Source organism: Microcaecilia unicolor, chromosome 3 (genome assembly GCF_901765095.1).
Source record: "Microcaecilia unicolor chromosome 3, aMicUni1.1, whole genome shotgun sequence".
In the NCBI taxonomy this organism is placed as follows: Eukaryota; Metazoa; Chordata; class Amphibia; order Gymnophiona; family Siphonopidae; genus Microcaecilia; species Microcaecilia unicolor.
The window spans coordinates 126,811,901-126,832,224 of NC_044033.1; the positions used below are offsets into that span (position 1 = coordinate 126,811,901).

The following is a 20,324-nucleotide window of genomic DNA, read 5'->3' on the forward strand; positions in this document are numbered from 1 at the left end:
CAGCTGTACATTTGCTTGCCTATTTCCCTCTTTACTTCTTTGGGTTTTATCTGGTAATCTTTTCCATAGTCTTCCAGTTGTGTTTTTCTAACATTGCCTCTAGTTGTATTTTTTTAAAGGTTTCCTCTGTTGCCTTTATTTTTTCAGCCACTTGTTTGAAGAACCATATGGGTGCCCTGTTTCTCTTGTTTTTGTTTGCTTTTGGTGTCACTTTTGCTTTAGGTCACTAATGGAGCTAATTGATCATGATAAAGTTGCTAGTCTTGCTGAGGCACATACATTATTGTCAGTATTGCCACTTTGGGTTAAGGAAAGAAAATTTGGCTTTGACATTGCTAATTCAGAAAAGGTGAGGGAACAAGCTGCACTGTTGTTGGTGCTTTGCATGGCTATGGGATCAGTCTTGAAAGATTTTTTTAAAACCATAATGTTGTTCAATTTGGGAATGGGAGGAGGGATGGGGAAAGGCAAGAAGGGTTATAGCACTGAGTCTGGAGTACATCCTTGAGTACAATGCTTCATGGTAGTGTGAGTTTCTGAGTATGGTATTTGCATTGTGGATATGGTGATGTTTCATATTATAAATATAGCAGTACTTGTGCAATGATATTAGGCTCAAATGAGTGACTACATTTTTCTCACTGTGGATCCTAAGCTAAGAAGGCTATCGTAGACTTCACCTTTGGAATCAGTATCATGAACACCTAGAAGCCTTAATTTTATTGTTTTGCTTTATAACTAAGAAATATAAAAACATACAATTATCTTTATAGATAAGGTGTACTTTTTCTTAGAATGATGGTTCGAAAACAATGACATCACTATTTAGTAGAGTGGTCTCTCTACCGGGGTTTTCCCTGCACTGAGGCGCTGCATTTGCCAGTCCTCGAAAGCCAAGAAATGGAGGAATTCTCCAAGGTGCTGAATCAGTGCCCTGCATTTGAGCACTAACTAGCAGCGTTCGGAATGGGGGTGTGTGTCAGAGAGGGCGGCGCCTACACCTCAGCCCCAGATGGTTGGCTAGGACCCTATTCTGTGTCACCGAGGCTGTAACACTTCCCCAGCTGCAGATGAATTATAGATGAAGAGGAGCTGGAAATGCAGATTTAGCATCCAAAGCAGCATTACATATACACACACACACAGAACTGAATCTTCTCAGGAGCAGCACAACATATAAGTACACTGCTTCTTAATCTGAAGCGAGATGCTGGAAGGAAACACACGGTGAGCTGTGCCCTACAGCTTAGTGATTAGTCTTGCCAAACCTACACCGTTTCCCTTTGTTTCTAGCTCTCATTCTTCAGCATTTGCACAAGAAAAAGGGAAAGGTATGAAGAGGGGATACATTGCAAAGTGGAAGACGGCTGGGTTTCTTTTGCTTTGTGCAATTATTTTTGCATCTGCTGAAAGAGCTACCTTCACTAAACATTTTTTGGTGGAGTTGCACGAAGGGGCAGAAGATGCAGAAGCTAGGCAACTTGCTTCAGAACATGGCTTTAGTGGTGTCCGAAAGGTAAGGTCCTATTTATTAATTTGTTTGTTTGTATGTATGTATGTCCGTATGTGTGTGAGTGGATATCTTTATACCTATATATAATCGTTTCATTTTAATTTCAGTTCTTGCTTTATGAATTGTTAAACCATTGTGCTCTATTTATCTGGTGCAAAATGTTTCCCCAAAATTTCTAATCAGAACGAAATAGTTTGCCAATTATACGTAGTTTTTGTTAATTAAAATGCGTTTCAGCAGTTGTATTACAGCAGCATATTCTTGTAATTTTTCAAGAAATGCTAAATAAAAAAAACCACCACTGGTATGAACCACCACCACCCCAGTACAAACATACACAGACACAGACATAATTTGCTACCTGCCCTGCATCGATTACAGAAAACGAAAGAGGCTACTGATCTGTATGAAGTTGTTTCTAAATACGTGGCATACTGTGAAACACCTCGTAAAGAGATACCCTAGCCTATGTGAAGCAGGTCAGTGCTTCTTGGATTAACCAAGAGGTTCCTGCTGTATGTCCTTAAAAGACCAGAAACAAAAAACAACCTCCAGAGAACCCATGCTTAAGAGCAGCAAAATGTTATTGGCATGTGGCTGGATACATTCTTGGTGACATACCTATGTAGTATCCATATAGGGCCACCAGAAATTCATCTAGAAAGAGTACTGTGAACACACTGCACTAATGTGTATTAGAAAAATTGGGTTTATAAATTATAGTAATGCTCTTGAACAGGTCTGTTTAAAATTACATATGAATTACAGTAACTTCTAGGCATATAAGTTCTACATCAATGTATCCATTACCATAAAACGTACCATATAAAACATAATCATTATTATTCACTTAGAATTTTAATCATTCATTGTACTAATTTCTAAAGTCTCTTTAAAGCAGTTCTGAATTTATATAATAACAAGCACCGAAGCAAATATTGTTGCAATCACATTGTTATATTGCAAGCTACAATACTGGTCAAGTACAGCAATTCAGGATAGTTGACAGGAAATTGAACCCTAATTAAAGGTTTAGTGCATGCATGGTTCATGAACTATCTTCACTAGAACCGGGGCTATTGAGAGGAGCTCGCATGCAGTCAAGTAACTTAATAATAAGTACTGCTATTTGCATTTAAGCCATAATACAGTAAAACCAGCTTACTGAAATTAGCAGGGTACTGCACCTACAGAGACAGGCTTTCTCCACTAAACTCCTTCAAGCACATCAGTGTTTAATTCTCCCAGACAAACTGAGCGCCAGCTAAGGCAGTGAGGTATTCAAAATAAGAGCCTCATTTTGGAAGCCTGGTTGCACTTACAAACATTTTGATTTTGCTAGAAGAATTATTGTAGTGGCGCTGGTATTTGAAACGATTTATTTTAGGTGGAAGTTAGGGGAGGACTTGCAGGTTCATTGAAGAGGAAGGATACTGGAATGCAGACAGGGGGACAACATCGATAGGGATCTCACTTAAGTTGACATGGGTTGGGAGAAGAGGGAGGACACAGGGAAGCATATAAATCCACTTTAAAATCCCACAGAAATACCTCACATTTGTGAAATATATGACTTGTTAAAAATGCTTTATTTTTCCTACTTAAAAATAAGTAGAAGCAGGAATACAACATTCAAGTTGAAATTCTTATTTAACAAACTGTCCTTGCATGCAGTAGTTCTGAGTGTAAAGTGTTGCCCCTGGGTTCTAGTGCAAGGCAATGTGTGCAGCCTGTTTAGAAAAATGCAGTTAAGTTTCCTTAGAGAAACACAGACGGAGTGACCTGTCCCTCTTTTTAAAGAAGGGACCCTGCCATCAATGTCTGACAAAAAGGTTTTTCTGGCCTTAAATAACTGAGGGGTAAGGAAAAAGTTAGGAGGGGGAAATTAAATTCCAACCCCCCAGTTATAGATATTTTATTCTATATCTAAACATTTCACATAAATCCGTAAAACACAGGGTCCTAGGCAGGTGTTTAAAATCTATATATATATAAAAAAAGAGCAAAATCAATGCTGGAGTTGCTCTACCTGTTTACTGCTTGTACATTGTGGACTGCATAGCTAAGAGAAGGCTTGGGATGGAGCCAGTCATCGAATCTTATAGATTCTCTGAGGTAATGATTAATTGAGCAATACCCCTTTATCAACAGGGCATTAGCTGATAGGGAGTGCCCTGTCAGGGGGAATTATTGCTGTTATAAGATAACATGTGTCTTAGAGGACTTTTCATTATGTTTTTAAAGGAGTAGTTGACTCAGCTTGTGAACCTTCTGGTCTGCAACCTGTTTTAGTGTACTCTGGAAGGGGCTCTGGGCGCTTCCACTTTCTACATCTTCTGAATTTGTGAAATAGGACCATGTATTTCTATTAATGTGTTGATCTCTTGGTAAATTGTAAGGCAAATTCAAATTGCTATATAGAAAAATCCTGTACTCTATTGTACTTCTCATCTGTGTCCTCCCACAATCCTACACAGGAGTATCTCCAGAGGATCACTGTACCAACAGCCAGGAAAAGTCACCCCCCCCAATATATATATATATATATATATATATATATATATATATATATATCGTATTTGACATCAATTTAAAATGTTCTTCTATGGATAGTAACTTTGGTATCCTGCAAATACTCTGATTTGCCTCTCTTAAGAACAACTGATTTTTTTTAATGTTAATTCAATGCTGTTCCCATGCATTGCATTATTTTGAGTTCTCAAACGTCTCTGCCCTCTTGATCTGTGCCCTCTTCCTTGCCATACCCTGTCTCTGGATCTCCTCAGCTGTTCCTCATCAACCCCTTCTCAGGATTTACTATGCCCTCAATGCCTTCCACTAGAAGTTCAGTCCATGGCTTCTTCCCTACTTCAATCATTGCAAATTCTCCTCTCTTATTTTTTCATTCCATGCCTTGTCTGATTCTATCAAACTTCATCTAGATTTTAAGCCTCTTAGAAAAGAGATATGCACTTTGAATTGCTTGGAGAACTCTATGTACCTTGTGCGTTTTTCCTACATATGGGTTCTTTTGAATAGTTAGTAGACAGTAATTTCACTCAGCTAAATAAAATGTAATTGTACTTATTTTTTATATTTGTGAGTGCAATTGCATTTTAGCTGGGTCATCATAGTAAGCCAAAAAAATTTGAATTGCAATAATTTTTTATCTGATATATATTTATGGAAAATGTCACATGATATTATATATTCATGGAAATGACAATCAAAAGAATACCCTCAAAAGCAAGGGCAAAGATTCTTTTTTAAATGTTCTATTTGGCACTGAAATAATCTTTTTATAATCAAGTTTATTTTTCATAATTGGCAACCCAGAATGTATATGGCTTTTGCAGAAAGTGAAACAATCAGAAAAGGAATTGCATTCTAATGTAACACTGATATTGTACATCAAGCATTCAGCCCCACTGGCAAATTAAACAGCTATCCAGAAAGCAAAAAACACATTGCATTTAATGAAATAAAGATGTTATAGAACCTAAAGATAGAGTGGAGTATATTATAGTATATTTTATCATGGTGTTTATTTTAAGAAGCACTATTTATATTTTAGGCATGAATAAACTGGCATTTATATGTGCATATTACGTGTATGTCTAAATCTTGATTCTACAAAGCCATACATATGGTAAGGGTGTGTAATCTGGGAATATTTTTGTTGGGACTAAAAATAAACTCATATTCCTCATTTCAGAAGGGAATACATGTCTGTGTCCAACACATTGCCATTGGAATTTACACCTGCTAACTGGCTTGTCTGGGTTTCAGAAACATGCTTGTATTCAGCAGCACTCTGCTGGAGGGATCAGGGTATATTCTGGCACATGCATGTGTATATGTTTTTTCTATGGTTGACATAAACTTGAATATTCTGGCACATGCATGTGTATGGGCCAGCACACACATTTATGTACCGATGTTAACCCCATTGATATTTTAAACAAGTGAAAGACAATTCTATAACCTATGTACCCACGTTAATGCATGTGTTATGTGCACAAATGTTTAGAATACAACCATTTATGCATGTAATGTGTGCATATGCATGCATAAGTGCTAGCAAAGCACCTTAGCGCTATTCTGCAAATCCCCAGTTAGCTTTCATAGTATATTTGCAAGAAGAGTGTACACAGGTGAGGAGTGGGGAGAATGGGATTTGGGGTACACATTTAGGCAGGTACCTACAGAATACTTTAAGTTGTGTTTGTCTCTGCTACAGTTAGACACCCACACTTATGCAAGCTCTATGACTGATCTAAAAGCAGGAGCCTAAGTGCAGGCATGCTGATACCAGGTTACACCAGGATTCTAGAATGGAACCTAGGCAACTAGGCATGGTTCAGGGTGCCTAAATACAGGTGCATAGTACATAACATAAGAGTAGCCATACTGGGTCAGACCAATGGTCCATCTAGCCCAGTATCCTGTTTTCCAAACAGTGGCCAAGCCAGGTCACAAGTACCTGGTAGAAACCCAAATCATGGCAACACTCCATACTACAAATCCCAGGGCAAGCAGTTGCTTCCCATGTCTCTATCAATTTCAGACTATGGACTTTTCCTCCAGGAATTTGCCCAAACCTTTTTTAAACCCAGATACGCCAACCGCTGTTACCACATCCTCCAGCAAAGAGTTCCAGAGCTTAACTAGTCGTTGAGTGAAAAATATTTCCTCCTATTTGTTTCAAAAGTATTTCCATGTAACTTCCTCAAGTGTCCCCTAGTCTTTGTACTTTTGGAACGAGTAAAAAATCAATTTACTTCTACTTGTTCTACACCATTCAGGATTTTCTAAACTTCAATCATATCTCCCCTCATCCATCTCTCTTCCAAGTTGAAGAGCCATAACGTCCCTAGTCTTTCCCTATATGAGAGGTGTTCCATCCCCTTTATCATTTTGGTTGCTCTTCTTTGAACCTTTTCTAATTCCGCTATATCGTTTTTGAGATACGGTGACCAGAACTGGCACTGCCCAGTTACCGCTAGGTTAGCGTGGGAGCCTTTACCATAGGAGGCGGTAAGGGCTCCCCCAGAAAATGTCTGCATAGCAAGTGTTTCACTTACAACATGGCCATTTCCTTCCTTGGCCGGAAATTACCTTTTACCGGGCAGTGGTAAAAGAGGGACTCGGCAAATAGCAAACCCATGTGCCAATGCCATCTCAGGGCCCCATTTACCACCACTTGGTAAAAGGGGCCCTATATGAATTTTTTTTTTTAATTGGCTTACTGTTGTTCTTTTCCACATTGGATTTTGTTAGTTGGTTGCTTTGTTGTTTTTTGGGACCCCCAATTTCAATTTATATACTATTCCTAAAATGTGCCTCCACACTAAACCCTAGTTTAGCAGGTATTTATATTCAACACTGTTTAGGAAGGATGAATTATAAATGTTTTCCTTTACAAATCAGCATTTCTTCTTGTATGCACTGAAGAGAATTCAAAACAGCATATATGGAAATCTTCTGCCTGAAAATATATCATACATTCAAAATTACTCATGACCTAGTTACTGAGAAATAACAACAAAAAAAGTAACACTCAAATTACATTCTAAAAGATCGTCCATTATAATTGGGACTAGGCACTGTAAATTCAGCAGATATTTTGATTCTAAAAACAATTATTTTTTTAAATACATAATCATGTTGAACTATGCCAGAAAGGTGGCTATCTCAGTGGGTCACACATTTGCAGCTTTCTGGCAATACAAGAAACTAGTTAAAATATATTTGCATTTTATATATTAACTGAATTAGCCATTTTTTCTTTTTCCAAATATTTATCAATCTTTCTTTTTATATTTTTGATTTAAATACTTATATAGTTTCTGCCATTATTTTAAACAGGAAGTTTGAATTAATATGGAATGTATCTCCCTTCTTTCCATATTGTTGTGGAATCAAGTTACATGCAATCATTACATATAATACTATATAGACCAGTTTCATTCTAAACCACTTGGAGGCAAAGATGGGGTAGCCTTAAAAATGATATGGAATTTTAATTACAGTGTGTATTATATGCTATTCTGCTTACACTAAATGGCATCATATGACGGTTATTTATTTTTGTGTGACTATGGGGACACTTAGGCAATGCCCTATTTATCCATTTTTATATGTAATTTATCTTTCACATTCTATAGAGTGCTCATGTTACTTTGAAATCTGTTGCTAAGGAAAGAACATATATTATTTAGTATATATTTAGCAGATGGGGAGGGGGAGGGGAGGGGAGGGGGTGGGGGAGAACTACTGCAGTTCTTCTCATTCCTTTCTTGGAGGCAGATAAATTTGCATGCGATGGGGCTTCAACGTATGCAATCTATCCCATGCATATTCATTGTAGTAATTCTGAAAACTTGACTGGCCTTGGTGTGTCTCCAGGAGAGGTTTGAGAAGCACTGACCTAGTTTTTAAAGAAATGGACGCAAAGCTGGGAAAACGGGGTTCAGATCCCACTCCCCCAACCTTCCACTGCCGATCACTTCATTTCCTGTTGTTTCAGTGGGCTAAATCTGGGCTTAAAATGTTGTAATGCAGGATTTTACTGCACACATGGAAATGATAGGTTCCTTGGTAAACTATGGAAAGCAACTTTTAAGTAAAGGTCAATGTGCGATTGTTTTGCAGTTTGACTGGCCTGGCACACATCATTACAGAATACATTAAGGGGTTGGTAAAAGTGGGCCTGCACTGGCGTCAGCGTGTGTTTTTGCCATGTGCTGAGGCTCCCTTTTACCACAGCAGGTAAAAGGCTGTCTTTTTTTTTTAAAGAAATGGCCACATGCCAAGTGAACCACTTGCAGCATGGTCATTTTGGGGGGAGCACTTATTACCACCCATTGAGGTGGCGGTAAGGGCTCCTACGCTATCCCGGTGGTAACCGGACAGTGTGCAGCACTGCCCGTTTACTTGGTAAACACAGGTGCACCAGAAGTTGCACACTTTAGAAGTTCAGTGCACATTGTTACAGAATATGCTTAGCGAGTTGTACACCTAAATTCTAATCAGTGCCAATTAATGCTCATTATTGCTTGTTAAGAGCTGTTATCAGCGCTCATTAGCTTGTTAAGCTTGTTATGTTGCACACCTTGTTATGGAATCCGTGCTGATTTTGGTGCAGACCTCTAGATGCACTATATAGAATCCGGGGAATGGCGCCTAAAAAATCCACATGGAACTCAGTTTCGCCTATGCATAATCTATAACATTTACATGCGGTATATAGAATACACTTAGTTGATATCATCACGCCTAAATTTGCGTGCACCTATTTATATCAACAAAAGCCTGGCATAAATCCTGATGTGTAGATTTAGATGGACTGCACCATATTCTATAACTACAAGCATACATTTTGGAATGCCCATAAACATGCCCCTTTTGAACTGCACGCATTTATTTTGAACTGCACGCTTCAAAAGTGCTGTTAAAATCGTTAATTGGCTTGTTAAGCCAATTAAGTTACGCACGTAGTTTTAGAATGCACCTGGATTTCCGTGCACAGATCTAGATCCTTTGCTCCTAACTTTGGGTGTGAGTGTTTATGCCTGGCAAAAGCTGTGCCTAATTGATGATAGAATGTGCAGAAGGGAGCTGGCACGGCAGCAGCACATACAGAGTAGTATGGAAATGTTCCAGCCATGGCTACTGAGTACACTATTGCTCCAGTTGCTGGAAGAGGCTGTCTTCAGCTGGCAGGGCTTAGGGATCACCAAGTCTGGCCAGCTCAGGTATTTATTGAGTTAGGGGATGTGGGAAAAATTGTATGCCCACCCAACTTGGGGGTTCAGGCCCAACCAAATTACCATGTCAGGCTATGCCCCTTGTGAGTGGATGAAGGATTGTTCAGGAAGAGAGGGTCTGTTCTCAAAGAGTGTGCCAGAAGGGGGATTACTATTAGGGTGTGTGTGTGTGGGGGGGGGGGGGGGGGGGGTAGTTGGACTTTGATGGGAGGGGAAGGAGGAGGAAAGCGCAACCACATCTTTGACTGCTACCTGGAAGCTATGCCAATACCAGCCAATATTCAGTGCTTGCACAGAATATTGCCGGAACCACATAACTGCTGGCTCCTCACCAACTGTGCCCCAAGAATGCCATGCCTCTGCCCAGATTAAAGTTGGCTGGTTAGTGGTGATATTCAGTGGCACTTCCCGGTTGTGTTATGTTATATCATGTCTTCTATTCCGCCACTACCTCCACAATTCAGGGCAAATTACATAATCAAGAAGCCAAACCACTAAGTCCAGGAATTACATCACAGAATAGACAGTAAAACAACTATAGTATGATATAATGAGATAGAAAATACATGACAATCAGATTAATTGAGATTCAAATTCGGGAGACCAAATTTGTGACAAAACAAAGCCTTCAGATTGTTCATAAAACTTACGTGTGCATGCCCTGAGATATAAAGGTAATAAACTACATATTTATGCCATTTGGTATTGCAATGATGCAGTAAAGTGTTTGATTGACTTCAACTTGGTAGCTTTCGAAAAACGCAACACTGCAGATTCCGAGTATTATATCTTGAGGTGGCTTTCAGGCTCATTTTCGAAAGAGATGGACTTCCATCTTTCGACATAAATCGGAAGATGGACATCCATCTCCCAGGGACGTCCAAATCGGTATAATCGAAACCCGATTTTGGATGTCTCCAACTGCAGTCCGTCACAAGGACGTCCAAATTTCAAGGGGGCATGTCAGAGGTGTGGTGAAGGTGGGACTTGGGTGTGCCTAAGACTTGGACTTCTTTGAGCCATAATTGAAAAAAGCAAGGACATCCTAAAGTAAAACTTGGACGTTTTCACCCGGACGTGTTTTTTTATGAATAAGGCACAAAAAGGTGCCTGAAATGACCAGATGACCCCCAGTAGTCACTAATCCCCTCCCACCCTCAGAAAACATCTTTAAAAATATTTCGTGCCAGCCTCTATGCCAGCCTCAGATGTCATACTCAGGTCCATGACAGTGCATGCAGGTCCCTGGAGCAGTTTTAGTGGGTGCAGTGCACTTCAGACAGGTGGACCAGGCCCATACCCCCCTAACTGTTACATTTGTGGAGGAAACAGCGAGCCCTCCAAAACCTACCACAAATCCACTGTACCCACATATAGGTGCCCCCTTCACTGGTAAGGGCTATGGTAGTGGAGTACAGTTGGGGGTAGTGGGTTTGGGGTTTATTTTTTGGGGGGGGGGCTCAGCACACAAAGTAAGGGAGCTATGTACCTTGGTAGCATTTTATGAAGTCCACTGCAGTGCCCCCTAGGGTGCCCGGTTGGTGTCCTGGCATGTCAGAGGGACCAGTGCACTAGAAATGCTGTCTCTTCCCATGTCCAAATGGCTTGCATTTGTATTTTTTTGACATGGACGTCTTTGGTTTCGAAAATCGCCGAAAGTCAATGACGTCTATGTCTAAAGGCGTCCAAATTCAAGGAAGTCCTTGGTATTGTCGAAATGAAAGATGGACGTCCATCTTTTTTTGAAAATACGGTTTTTCTCGCCCCTGGATTTGGATGTTTTACAAAGATGTCCAAATGCAAACATAGATGTTTCTTTTGAAAATGCCCCTCTTTGTGTAGTAATACTAAGTTTATCATATATTTGACTAAGATTGGGAGCCCATTAGGGACAATGCAAAATACCTGTAATAGAAATTGCAAACCACATAGTCGCCTCAGCGATTTCTTGCTGTATATCAAGTGCTGAAAATAAATAATAAATAAATAAATATATGAAAGGGCTTCCCCTGTGAACATTTTGAAAACCATAGCACACAGCTTAAAATGGATCCATGCTCTAATGGGCAACCAATGCAACCTAGAATAGTAACTCCTAACTGAATCAAATTTGGTTAAACCAAAAATCAACCTAACTGCCGTATTTTGAACAATTTGTAACCGATTAATCAGAACTTTAGAGCAACCTATCAGGGTAAGGTTACAATAGTCAAACTGAGACAGCAGAAGTGACTGAACAAATACCCTAAAGGTATCCTTAGTGAAATATTTTTTTTATAGACTTCAACTTCCTGAGTGAATATGGTAAGATGATTTCACCATTGAAAGTACATGATGATGCATTGTTAGTAAATTATCCACCTCAACTCCTAAAACGTTTGAGTGTAAATCCAATGAAAAAACATTGCCATCAACCTTGCATCATTACTGGCTCCCAATCACAGAAATTTAGGGCTCTTTTTACAAAGCTGTGCTACCATTAGTAGCACACTGAGTGGTGCTGAAAGGGGGCCTGCATTAGGATCGACATATGTTTTTGACTGCGCTGAGGCCCCCTTTTACCACAGCGGGTAAAAGGCTGTCTTTTTTTCTTGACGAGAACTTGCTGTGCAGTAAACGAACCACTTACATCATGGTCATTTCAGGGGGGGGAGCACTTACTGCCACCCATTGAGGTGGCAGTAAGGGCTCCCGCAGTAACCCAGTAGTAACCTCTGCCCATGTACTGCTGAGTAAGCACTGGCACTACAAAAATAGAAATTATGTTTGTAGCGCTGGAAATGGCACACACGGAGTGGGAACTATCACCGGGCTCTTGTGCTGGCCTGGTGGTTCTTCTGGATTGGTGCATGGCAAGCCTACTGTTGTGTACCAATTCTTTAGTAAAAGGGCCTTTGAATGTAAAAAAGCCCATGGGAATAGAATGGGCATCTTCACATTTAGAGCACCCCCTAATCAGTAGTGCAGCTTTATAAAAGGAGCCCTTAGGTTTTTTAAGAAGGTAAACTAAAATCCAATTCTCTATTAATTCCATACACTTTTGATTATGTTTCAGAGTTTGTAAACACGATGATGACAAAGGCAGAAAAACAGTAATATCATCTGCATGAATTAAATGAATGCCATCATAATGATCTAACACCTTGCCAAGAGATTGCATGAGTACATTAAAAAAGCAACAGTGAAAGGGTAGAACCCTGTGGAACTCTACAAAATGCCTTCCACTTCTCTGAGAAAATATCATCTTTTTTAACAGTATAAAAGCGATTCTTGAAACCAGTTTGAAACCTGGCCGCATTGAGCCTGCCATGAGTGGGAAAGCGCGGGGTACAAATGTAACAAAAATAAAAAATAAATACCACACTGAGAAAATATGCTTGTCATTAGCTGCCAATCAACTAAATCGAAGGTGCTAAATAAGTCAAACTGCAAAACAATCGCAGATTGACCTTTACTTAATAGTTGCTGTCCATAGTTGACCAAGGAACCTACCACATTCCATGCTGTGATTCCTCCTAAAACCCAACTAAGTGGCATGAAGAAGGTCATGCTGAGTTAAATATTTCTCCAGTTTTTGGAAACAGGATGCTGGGCTTGATGGACCTTCGGTTTGTCCCAATATGTCAATACTTATGTACTTACATATTCTCAAGTGTCTAATATCCTCTCTCTATTTATTCCATAATACCAGTAGCAATATGGAAAAAAAAATCAATATTAAATACTTAGGGCTCCTTTTACTAAGCCTTGGTAATGATTCCCGCACAGCAAATGTAACAAAGAAATTGAATTGGCATCATTGCATTTCCCGCACCGGGAATCAGTACTGCAGCTTAGTAAAAGGAGCTTTGCCACAGATTTTAAATAGGGTGGTATGTACTCTTGACTAGAGTGAAATCAGTAAGAGGAAGAGTATCAATCCATTTTTTCAGCTGAAAGTAGGGACGTCTATTTATCAGTGCACATTCATTTCTTTACTACACCTTAAAAAAATAGAACATGCTAAACTGTGGAGGCAAGTTTTAGATAGAGCACGGAGAGGAGAATTCATAAGGCTAAGTCAGGACATGAGATAGTTGCAAACGTTTTTACAAGAGGCTTTACCAAATATAGAACTTCTTGTAAAGTAGGTGCAGAACCACACAATAAAGTCCCTCCATGTACAGAGGGTGCAGAAATTTTAGAATGTTGCACGTGGGGAAAACCAATGTACAACTTTCCCCTTCACACAGATATGAGGGAAGCTTTCTAAAATTGTTGCTACGTCTGTATAGAGCCCTAATCCCAGCATCAGCAGCCCTCCCATTGGCTCCCCTCCCGATGCCAGTTCTACCCTCAGTCAAGCTCCTGCTCTGATGCCAGCTCTTCCCCCCTTTCCCCATTAGAGCTTCCCAATCCATACACCCTGGGTCACAAACTAACTCCCAGATTCACTCCCCACCTTGAGGACAACCGTCTCCAGGCACAACCCCCCCCCCCCCCAGATCTATACCCTCCCAAGGCAGAAGGCATAAATGGAGGGGCATTTTTGATATGTCTAAATCCAACTTTAGATGTTTTCCTGAAAATGTCCAAAAATCAAGTGGTGAACATGGCCATTTTCAAACCTGAAAAAGTCTATCTTGTTGTTTAAAAAATGGCCATTTCCTAAACATTTTTAGATATTTTGGGCTAGATTCTATATATGTCAACTAAAATCTAGGCACGTCCAATTTATGTGCCTAGCAGTATCATATAAGCTGCGTCTATATTCAGATGCGGTTTATAGAATAGTGCATAGGCTGGGTGGATGCATCTAGATTTAGAAGCAGCCCTACATGCCTGCACCTAAATCTAGGTGCGCTCCCCCAAATTCCATAACCATGCATGTAGATTTGATTGCTTGTCCTGACATGCCCACACTCCTCCCATTGCCATACCCCTGCTTTAGTTATGTGCAAGGAATTTATGTGCTCCTCTTTTTAGAATACGCCTAAAAAGATGCATGTGTACATTCCAATTATTACCAATTAGTGTTGATAATTGGTTGTTATCAACTAATTATCAACACTAATCAGCACATTAACTAATTGAGTAGCGCACGTAAATTGACCATGTGTACAATTTAATGCACGCATACTTGGTGTACCATATATAGAATCCGGACACATCTGGAGGGCCAGCATTCTTAGTAGACTGGCACCATATAACATCCCAGACACAAAAGAGAGGGTAAAACAGCATACAAAATAATACAGAAACAAAAAAGCAACACTGGGCCTTCAGGATTGAGATGATCAAAGTCTCTTGCGGAGTGGAGGAGTGGCCTAGTGGTTAGGGTGGTGGACTTTGGTCCTGGGGAACTGAGGAGCTGAGTTTGATTCCTGGCACATGCAGCTCCTTGTGACTCTGGGCAAGTCACTTAACCCTCCATTGCCTGCCACATTGAGCCTGCCATGAGTGGGAAAAGTGCAGGGCACAAATGTAACAAAAAAAAAAAATTTAATTGACGGATAGACCCGACACGGCGGTTTATTAGACTGACAGTGTTGTCCATGCTGATCAGGCTCTCGGAGCAATTGAGACTCCATTCCACATCAAAGGTGCTACACTGTGACAGTACCACCTACAATTTTTTGATCAGGATTAGCTGACCCCTGAGGCAGGCACCAATGCGCCGAAACACGGCCCGTGTCAGGTCTATCCGTCAATTAATAAACAAGAGACTTTGATCATCTCAATCCTGAAAGCCCAGTGTTGCTTTTTTGTTACCACATAACATCCCAACAGAGCAGTGGAACACCTTAAGGGGCACTGCAGTGGACGTCACATAAAAGGTCCCAAGGTACACATCTCACCATTACCCCCTTATATTGTATGGTGAGCCCACTCAAACCCACCAAAAACCTACTGTACCCAACTGTAAATCACTACAATAGTCCTTATATCTGCAGGTGTCACCAATATGTGAGTACAGTAGGTTTTTGGTGGTTTTGGATGATTCACATTTTCCACAACAAGTGTACCAGTTAGAGTGGAATATGGGCCTGGGTCCCCTTCTCTACAGTGCACTGCACCAACCACTAGGCTACTCCAAGGACCTATTGGTCTAATAGAACTGGCCATAACATCTGATGCTGTCATAGAGGTATGTACTGTTTATTTTCACATGTTTGGGAGGTTAGAAGGGGGTCAGTGACCACAAGGGTACTAAGAAGGGTCATGCCTTAATCCCTCCAGTGGTCATCTGGTCATTTAGGCACCTTTTTATGACTTTAGTCATTAATAAAAAGAAGAATGTGCTGGTTCATATTAAGCACAAAGCACTTGGTATCATGAAAATTTGATTAGTGGTATGCTCAAGGATGTATGTGGACATTAAAAATAGAAGCTTTATTAGAGGCTCATAATTCATTTAAATTATTCTACTTGACTAATCCCAGAAAGGCAGTGGTGCCACAGTCAACATACTGAGAGTTACCATTTCTCATTTATATACATACATACATATACATGTGGAGGCGTATTTTCAAAGCATTTAGGCTTACAAAATTACATTCAGGTTTATTTTCGAAAGAGAAGGGCACCCAGCTTTTGAAACAAATCGGGAGATGGGCGTCCTTCTCCCAGGGTCACCCAAATTGGCATAATTGAAAGCCGATTTTAAGCATCCTCAACTGCTTTCCGTTGCAGGGACAACCAAAGTTCATGGGGGTGTGTTGGAAGCATAGCGAAGGCGGGACTGGAGCGTGCTTAACACATGGGTGTCCTCGGCCGATAATGGAAAAAAGAAGGGCGTCCCTGGCGAGCACTTGGCCAACTTTACTTGGTCCATTTTTTCTTGCGACCAAGCCTCACAAAAGTGCCCGAACTGACCACATGACCACCGGAGGGAATCAAGGATGACCTCTCCTTACTCCCCCAGTGGTCACTAACCCCCTCCCACCCTAAAAGAAATATTTTAAAATATTTTTGCCAGCCTCTATGCCAGCCTCAAATGTCATACCCAGCTCCCTGACAGCAGTATGCAGATCCCTGGAGTAGTTTTAGTGGGAAATGCAGTGCACTTTAGACAGGCGACCCAGGCCCATACCCCCCCTACCTGTTATGTTTGTGGAGGAAACAGAGAGCCCTCCGAAACCCACCAGAAACCCACTGTACCCACATGTAGATGCCCCTGTTCACCCCTTAGGGCAATGGTAGTGTTGTACAGTTGTGGGGAGTGGGTTTTGAGGTTTTGGGGGAGGGCTCAGCACCCAAGGTAAGGGAGCTATGCACCTGGGAGCAATTTATGAAGTCCACTGCAGTGCCCCCTAGGGTGCCCGGTTGGTGTCCTGGCATGTCAGGGGGACCAGTGCACTACGAATGCTGGCTCCTCCCACGACCAAATGGCTTGGATTTGGTCGTTTCTGAGATGGGCGTCCTCGGTTTCCATTATCGCTGAAAAACGGGGACAACTATCTCTAAGGGCGACCATCTCTAAGGTTGACCTAAATGTTGAGATTTGGGTGTCCCCGACCGTATTATCGAAACAAAAGATGGACGCCCATCTTGTTTCGATAATATGGGTTTCCCCGCCCCTTCGCGGGGACATCCTGCGAGGACGTCCTCAGCAAAACGAGGGCGCCCCGTTCGATTATGCTCCTCATTGTAACCTATGGAACTTTGTAAGTTTAAGAGCTTTAAAAATGAGCCCCAGTTTATCTGAGTTTGTTGTATCCTTCACAATAATGTTTTCTATTTGTGGGTTATTATCAGTTAGTCAATACTGAAACAGATCCAGACAGAAACATTCAACTTTTAACCCTGGATGTTTTTACTTTGTTCCATTATAGCAGAAAAACATTGAAGTTGTGAGAATGCCCAAATCCTACCCCCACCATGCCCCCAACACACCCCTTTGTGATTTGGATACACTGCAGATAAACTGCATAGAAAAATGTCTTAAAATGTGTTTTGAAAATACCGATTTGGTCGTTTTTGCAAGAAAAATGTCCATCTGATGCTTTGTGCCTTTGTTGGATGTTTTCCTGTTTTGAAAATGAGCCCCCTAGTGAGTTGGGCTTTCAGGATTACTACAGTGAATGTGAATGAGGTACATTTGCATACAATTGGTCTCCAATACATGCAAATCCATCTCATGCCTCACCTAAATTAAAAGTAGTGCTACCATCTCAGGGAAGGCTAGTCCTTGGACCGCTGCCATATACTGGCTAGCGACAGGCAAACCACCTGGGCAGGACAGAGCACTAAGACAGAAACGAAACCAGGTGAGACTGAGCTGAAGCAGGAGACAAGCAGGACTGGGTCTGCAGACATGCAAAGCTGGAGCTGGAGACAGGCAAAACTGGAGCTGGAGACAGGCAAGACTGAAGCTAGAACTGAGGGCGAGCAGGGCTGGAGCTAGCAAAGCTGGAACTGAAGCTGAAGACGAGCAGGTCAAATCCAAATAGGAGAAACACAAGACCAGGCATACACAACTAGGCAGGAAACCTTGTTGCAAAGGTAATGTATGAGAGTCCCATGGTTCCTTATAAAGGCCCTCACTAATGATGCCATAACCTCTGGTGCCCTGGAATGAGGCTTGAATGCACTGAAGAACAGAGCAAGGGCACCAGTGAGAGGCTAGAATACAGAGACATCAGAGTGAGGCTTGGATAGTGTGTAGAATGAGGCTAGAATGCTGGAACATTAGAGTGAGGCTTGGAAAACAGGGAAACAGGTAGAAGGGGCATCAGTGCAGGAGGAATGAAATGTTAGGGAGACAGTCTGGAGAAGCCGCAGAGCCTGACCACCAGAAGAAAAGGTGAATCAGGATGTGAGGGCACAACCACAGCCGTGACACATTACACATAGCAACAGTCCTTGAATCATAATTTCTTCTCCCCATCAGGTGCCTTAATAAAAAGCATTACTTCATTTGCTTATTTAAGTAACATAACTGTTCAGGTTATGTTTCATTCCATACTGTCTGTACAAAATAAACTTAAACCACTTAACTGGAGGTTTGCCAGCCCTAGAATGTGTCAATCAGTATAGGTTAAAGTACTATACTTACCAACTCCAAAATATTTCCTCACCACAGCCAATAGGTGTTGATAGGAAGTTGTTTGTGTAGAAAATACAAAGCAGTACATAACAGACACAACTTTTTGTCAGTACAATGTTACATCCCCTTTCTGAGATTCTTCCCTTTAAGGGCACTAAGAGATAAATAGCTGAACCTGAAAATATTCCTTACAAATGAGTACCTGTGTTCCATAGAACCAGCATCTCTTATAAATCTTTCTACCATTTTAAACACCTTACTAGAGAATGAGGTGATTAATAATTTGACATCAATCAGTCAAGGCTAGAGAGACTTTGTCCTAAGATAGAGTTCAGTTAAGGAATGCAATAATGTATCTTACATTTGGGTCTTCAGAAACAATTACAGGCAAGAATCCTCAGGCCAATTTGAGCCAGTTCACAGAACAAAACAGATTGTCCTTGATTTCTTGCATACAAGCAGAATGGCTACTGCTGTGTCAGAGGCTCATATGCTCTGCAGTATAATTCATGTTAGTTTGATTCTGTCCTCATATGCCCTCAAAATGGTTGTTCTGGCTGCTGTTGGAGAAAGGAAGAACTACCAGGCCATCCTCTACCCCCCCCCCCCCCCCCCATCCCCAGCACTGAAAAATGAGGTACTATGCTGAGTCAGTTCAATAGTCCACTATGGCCCATCATCTTATCTCAAACAATGGCCAGTCTGGGTTGCTTGGATGTACCTAGGAGACCTAAAAGGGCAGATTTCTTTTCTATTGCTCACTTAGGGCCCCTTTTAGCAAGCTGCAGCAAAAGAGGGCTGGCACTGGCGTCGGCATATGTTTACACGCGTGCCGAGGCCTCCTTTTACCGCAGCTGGTAAAAGGAAAGTCTTGCTTTCCTACAGGAAACATTTGTTGTTTTTACATCATTTCGACAATGTTGGAGAGGTGATGATTTTGATTCACATCTGTGTAAAGAACAAAAGTGTTTTTTGTACTCAATACTGTGTCTTCCCATGGTCTAAACTGACAGATTGATTACAGACCTTTTTTCATTTACTTTTTTTCACCCCCTTCCCCTTCTTTCTCCACCTTCCCCTTCCTTCCACCTCCCTTCCTTTTCCTTTTTCCCTCTCCTCATTTTCCTTTCCCTTCCTCTCCATCCCCCTTTCCCCTTTTCTTTTACTTTTTTTTAATCTTCCCCTTTATATCTTCTTTATTCCTTTTCCCCTTTTCCCTTTTCTTTTTTCCCTCCCTTTTTTCTTCTTGGTTGTTCTTGTTTTTTTCTTTTCCCCTCATTTGTTTTCTCCCCTTCCACCTTCTCCTTAACCCCTTTATTCTATTTTCTCTTCTCTTTCCCCTCTTTCCATTTTGCCACTCCAGTTGTGTCCCTTTTATTTATCTTATCTTATATTAACTTACCGCCCTGTTTATTAAGCCATGCTAGTGGCTGCTACATGGCAAAATGGCATCACAGCCCATTCAAAGTGAATGGGCTGTGTTGGCATTAGCGCACTGTAGCCGCTAGCATGGCTTAGTAAACAGGGGAGTTGTTTTTCAATGTTTTCTATTGTTTTTATAGCTTTTTCATTGTATTTAAGTGTAGTGCAAAATAGAAGCAGGAGTACTTGCCTGCTTTTTTGATGTTACTGTTTTAAACCTGCAATTTAGTTGGTTAGTCTGCTTGCCCATATGATATATATATACATTTTTTTTCTTTCATCATTTTGAGAGTAGCATACTTTCTCACATTCTGAATGAAGTTGATCTTATCTCAGTTGCATTTTCTTTCTGTCAGCTGTATTCTTCTTAGAAGTATGGATGTAGTATAGATGTCGTTTTTTTCTTTTTATTCTCATAATCCGCAATGCAGCACTTGTTTAGTTATTTTTTTTTTAGTTTTTTGTTTGTACAAGTTACTGCTTAGATATTTTTTTACTACATAAGGTTTGTCTGGTTTGTCCCTTTGGTGTTCTTGTCCTTGTTGCAATATTTAACTTTGAAAACAATGCTTTAATCCTCTGGATACATTAA

The 20,324-nt window shown here is 40.8% G+C and overlaps 1 protein-coding gene across 2 annotated transcripts in view; it reads left to right on the forward strand.

Moving 5' to 3' along the window:
• The first annotated feature begins 1,333 nt into the window (after positions 1 to 1,333).
• Positions 1,334 to 20,324, forward strand: part of PCSK2 (proprotein convertase subtilisin/kexin type 2) — a 333,492-nt gene continuing 314,501 nt past the window's right edge. For both annotated transcript variants that reach the window (XM_030196350.1, XM_030196351.1), the window contains exon 1: positions 1,334 to 1,516. In XM_030196350.1, the coding sequence (XP_030052210.1) occupies positions 1,334 to 1,516 (183 nt within the window). The remainder of the gene's footprint in view (positions 1,517 to 20,324) is intronic.